General features: G+C 39.8%; 1 protein-coding gene across 2 annotated transcripts in view; it reads left to right on the forward strand.

Annotated features, from left to right (window-relative positions):
* The first annotated feature begins 2,134 nt into the window (after positions 1-2,134).
* LOC102671676 (single Ig IL-1-related receptor-like) overlaps positions 2,135-5,164 on the forward strand; it is a 53,213-nt gene continuing 50,183 nt past the window's right edge. For both annotated transcript variants that reach the window (XR_004151304.1, XM_031513232.1), the window contains exon 1: positions 2,135-3,171. Coding sequence is in view for 1 of the 2 variants with exons in the window: in XM_031513232.1 (XP_031369092.1) it covers positions 2,906-3,171 (266 nt within the window). In the remaining variant the exon portion in view is untranslated. The remainder of the gene's footprint in view (positions 3,172-5,164) is intronic.

Below are 5,164 nucleotides of genomic sequence, written 5' to 3' on the forward strand. Positions count from 1 at the left end.
AGAAATCTCTCGTAAAGGTTTCTCGACTCTGCTCGAGAGTGTCTCGATCGATTCGAAACTCTTGACAATTATTCCAGCTACTTGGCTCTCGAGGAGAGAAGAATTTTAAGAAATTAAGGTTCAAATCTCCTTTCCCAATTATGATCGTGTATTACGGTCGTGGCGGTTTTAATTGTACAAGATTTTCAATAAAGTGTGTCTGCCGGTCGTGCAAACGGCCTTTCTCGGCTCTTTCTCCACTGTCACTTCCGAGAACGCGTATCATCGTCTTAATCAGGAAACTCGTACCCTGCCTCGTACCACGGCTGGATGCGCCTTAACGCTATTAATTAAGGGGAGATTAATTTCGTTACGTACACCGTGATCTCGGAACTCTAATTGATAACACGACTGTTCTTTGAAGTATGGTTCGAAGGGCGAGCCTCGATAAATTTTCGCCAAAACGACCGCGGGAACTTTCGCGATAGTCGTATAATGCAATTGTTTCGTGTCGATTCAAATTTATTATGTTATCTCGTCCACGACAATATTTTTATCTTATTACTCTTCTAAAAAAATTTTTACTTTGAAAAGTAAAAAAACGAAGAGTGAAATCGGAAAATTGGCGAAATTTGATTTTTAGGATAAATTTGTTTTGTTAAGAAATCTTCGATCCTTCTTTGTTACTCTTTCGAATTGCGAACGAGTCGTATCAGCGATTGTTCGACCGATAGCTACGCGAGAATCTGTTTCTAAGGAAAAAAGTAAAAAAAAAGAAAGAAAAAAAAAAAACTGGTTCTACGAGAAAGACTACACTCATCGTCGGCACGCATAAAAGTTTCTTCCATGTGCGGTGGTTGCACACACGTAAATACGAGTCTGACATAGATCATCCGGTATAATCGTTGCCACACGACACGAAACGACTGACCGCATACTCGAATTCCCAGAATGCAAGTCAGCGGCAACCGTGTGTAAGTGTACGGAGTGAAAAGTTAAGTTATACGTAACGCGTTGTTCTTACTCGTTGCTGCAAAATCAGGAACCAGAGTATCGTATAGAGACGACCACCCGCGAAAAAAACGGGGAAAGTATACTCATTCGACTGTAAAATAAAAAAAAATTGAGTTAAGAAATTGATAGAGTATATATCTACGCGATATATCGGTATATCAAATATATATACCGATAAAATATTCTATGAGTAAGAAAATTCTCGAAAGATTGATATTAATTCGCCGAACGATATCGCACTGTCCAATTACCTCGAACAAAACTTTATCCGAACAAAAATTATCTGTCCGCAACGTTGTTAAATATACATACATACGTTTGAAGTTATCGTATTCATGGAAATTCTTGTATTTTAATCTAATTTCTTTCGAAATCGATATATATTTACATATGTATCGTTTCGAATAACGATTATCACATTCTATTTTTCTGGATATACGTAATGTCAAATATTGCGTTCAAAAAATGCAAAAATTTCTTGATTATTTGTTTATCTGTATATATACATACATACATGTTCTTCGAATTGAGTAAGTAAAGGTAAATAAGACGAGTAACCACTTACAAACGTGTTCTTCCAGGTTTCGAACAATTTTCTTACGAAAACTTTATTTTTATAAATAAGGAAGTATAATAGCGTGCAAAATAGAATATTTTCAATTAACCTCAACAAAATTCACATAATATATTCTGACGTCAAAAATAATATTAATAATATGACCAAGCAAACTAACTACTCACGTGAATAAGTATTTAATGAAGTTTGCATCGAGTTGATGTTCAAACGAGAATCTCGTAAAAAATGTATCGATTTATAGATTTATCGATTAGTTCCAGAGATTAACATAACATTTTTCTCTAAAATTAAGAATAAATATAATCAAAAAATGGAAGACAACGATCGATTAATCGTTCAATCGTAAACGATGCACGATATTTATCTCGCGTACAACTTTAAAAATTTCGAATGTGCATTCGAATATATTGAAAAGAAAGAGAAAAGAAAGAAAATCACCAATATTTTTTGGGGGAAGAATAGAACTAACGATTACATGCGACCGTAGTACGGTCGGTACGGTTCCATCGATGATGTCCGAAGAGAGCCGAAAGCAGCCGAACGAGCACGAGGCAACAGGCGGCTCGTTTTAAACCCGTGGTCTACGGGGAGTTTTCAAAGCGGTAGGCTGACAGTAAGCCGTTGGCGTTCGGAGCGTGTGCGTCGTTTGTACGCTTACATGTCGATAGTTTCTTTTCGGTGAAAATATACGTTTCGTTACGATTGTTCTAGGTGTCGATTTTCGTTATTTTTTCTCTTCTCGAAAACGCCACGCATTATTTATACGGTTGAATTTGATGTGCAGTATCGTGATTATTGCGAGTGACGTAATATCGGAAAGATCGTCGAAAAAGTGTCGAATCACGGGATTTGTGACCATTGACCATTGACGCGCTATACATATTACGAATATATAATTGGTTAAAATTATTGGTGATCGTGCAAATGTCGAAAAAGTTCCCCACTTCCCCTCCTCGCATAATTGAGCAGTGATATCGAAAATAGAACGGGAGAAAAATTAAAATGGGTTTCGCGGAAGGTGACTGAACGGTTAAACAGTTTATCGGTTAACGCGAAAAAAACGCGGGACGAGAGCTGTTTGAAATCCCGAGTAAACACGCAGTATTCCTGAGTAGACGAAAGTTTATGTTTGACGACAAACATCGAGCGGATCGGTGAAGGTACGTGTACGTAGATACAGAAGTCCGCGTATTTGTCCTTTAGACGTTAACGGTGCCGGCTGGAAGAGATCGGTTTTCCTTTACGGAAAAGTTTAGCCTGGACCGTTGGGACGTAATTTTCACTCTAGGAATCCGATAATGGAGGTTCTCGGATTTGAAAAGCGTCGTGTCTAAAATGTTTTTCCAACGTCTTGGTAAATTGGTTTTTCGTCGAAATCTCAAGATGACGACATCGTTAAGCCGTGGATTAATCATCTTGTCGCTTTTGACTGTTTTGTGTCGGGCCAACGAATTAAAAGACTACTGTTCGATACACAAATTTGACAACTTACCACCTGGTGGTCTCAGATTTACGAAAGAAGTCGTGACAACGGAATATGCAAATATCGGAGCGTTCAAAGCCCTTCATTGCTGCCTTCGAGGATACAGAAGCATCGAATGGTGAGTCAAGTTATTTCTTTTTACTTCGATTTTCTCAAAAATATAACAACAAAAGATGACAAAGGAAAAAATAATTAAACGAGTAAACGATTGAAATATAAATACAAACGCGGAGAATCTCGAGTGTGCGTTCGTTTCGAAAGATGAGCGAAGGTTAAACGATGCGTTTAATCGAATTGATTCGAATCGCGATTAATACGTTATTCGCGATGCCACAGCGTATTTCCTATTTTCAAGCTTTGACGTCGAGTTGATGAGATATAAGGAGGAAAAATAACATTGCTGCATCTTGCGAACATAGACAGAGCAAATGTCGAGGAATTTCTCATGGTTTTACTTCGATGTTGTGAGTCACGCTTTCACGATTTGAATAGCATTCTCGACATTCGTGTAGACTGATGCAATTTCTTGTTACTTTTTTTTTTTTTTGTGCCTAACTCGACTCGAATACCTGGAAGAGTATCCGTTCTTCTCGTCAATGCGGTACATTTATCTTTCTAGCGTGTCGTCGTAGGAATATGTGTTAAACCGATTGATTAATATTATTAGTATCGCCATTATTAATACGTTCGATTCGAAAGAAGAATCGTGTTGGAGGAGAAAAATATACGTAGTTACGAGTGTATATGTATTGTAGCACGTAGGAAACGACGGTTTTCCATATAAACGTTGAAAAGCCGGCGTGTTACTTTGCGTTTTAGAAATTGTACAGTTTGTCAAAAGCGTAACAGGTTTCCAGGTAAAACAATTGTCTTGGCGAAGCGTGGCAAACGAACCGATTGTCGGCCGATATTCATGAAAAAGGGAGGGTAAAGAAGCGATCGCGGTGGTATTGTGAGCACGGCGGCTGGAGTCACGTCACCCGGTAATAACGTTTCCACGAAGCGGTTGTTTATTCCACGATAAATCTAGAAACACGGTACGAAGTACAAGATGGAAATCGCTGTAGGGGGTCGCAGTTTGAAAAGCGTTCGAGTGTGTCCCCTTCGGAACCGCAAACCCGAGCCAACAAAGACACGTTTCCGAGAAGCGATCTTTGAGGGACCTACCGTCCGATATCCCGAATCCCTTCTGCACCGGGAACTTTATTATTCCTCGGACAAAGTGGGGACCTTACCCCAAACCTTACCATTGTCCGCGTCTTCCTCCAGGTGTCAAACGGTATATTTGTCCCACGACATTCGCCGTTCTCTCTCGAGAACGAGAGGCGTTGTCGCGTCTTGTTCTCGAAAAGTCCGAGGGTTAACGGACGTGTGGCCACGTTCTTGCTCCCGCTCCCGCTCCGTCCACACCTGTTACGTCTCTATCGAGCGTGTCCATCTAAAGCATGCCGCTTCCCGCCGATCGACGCGCATCGAATTATCCAACTCTATCGATATACATATATATATACATATATATATATATAGTCTCTCTAAATTCCTCTCGCTCTCTATCTAATCTTCCTTCCTTCTCTTTCTCCGCGTGAATAAGAATATCCAATTAGATATTAATACTCCTTAGTAATCCTTTTCACTTTCGAAAGTACTTACTATATAACGTCCTCTGTAAATACCGACTACCGGATCGAAACGTTGAACGCGTATCTTTACGCGTACGTTTCTGTAAATTATTTGCTCGCTACTTTACCCACCATGTTTTTTCGCCGGAAAAATATTTCGCGAGAAAAGAAAAAACGCGCAATTTATTATTCACGCGAATTAAAGATGACGCAACATCGCATTATCGTCTCTTACACTTTCTCTTTCGCATTTTGCTTCAGCAACGAAGCAGACGAAAAAAAAAAAAGAGAAAAGAAAAAATATCACCGACATGCGCACAGAGAGAGAGAGAGAGAGATAGAGGGAGAAGGTTCCACTCCTTTTCCTGGGCTCCGACATTTTTTCCGCTTTTTTTGCTTTTTTCGCCGTAAGCGATTTTCCCTTCCTCTCTCCCCCTATCCCCCCCCTCCTCCTCTTTCCCGTTTCTTGTTCCCGCTTGTATCGCGCCGATG

Source organism: Apis dorsata, unplaced genomic scaffold (assembly GCF_000469605.1).
Source record: "Apis dorsata unplaced genomic scaffold, Apis dorsata 1.3 scaffold_631, whole genome shotgun sequence".
Lineage (NCBI taxonomy): Eukaryota > Metazoa > Arthropoda > Insecta > Hymenoptera > Apidae > Apis > Apis dorsata.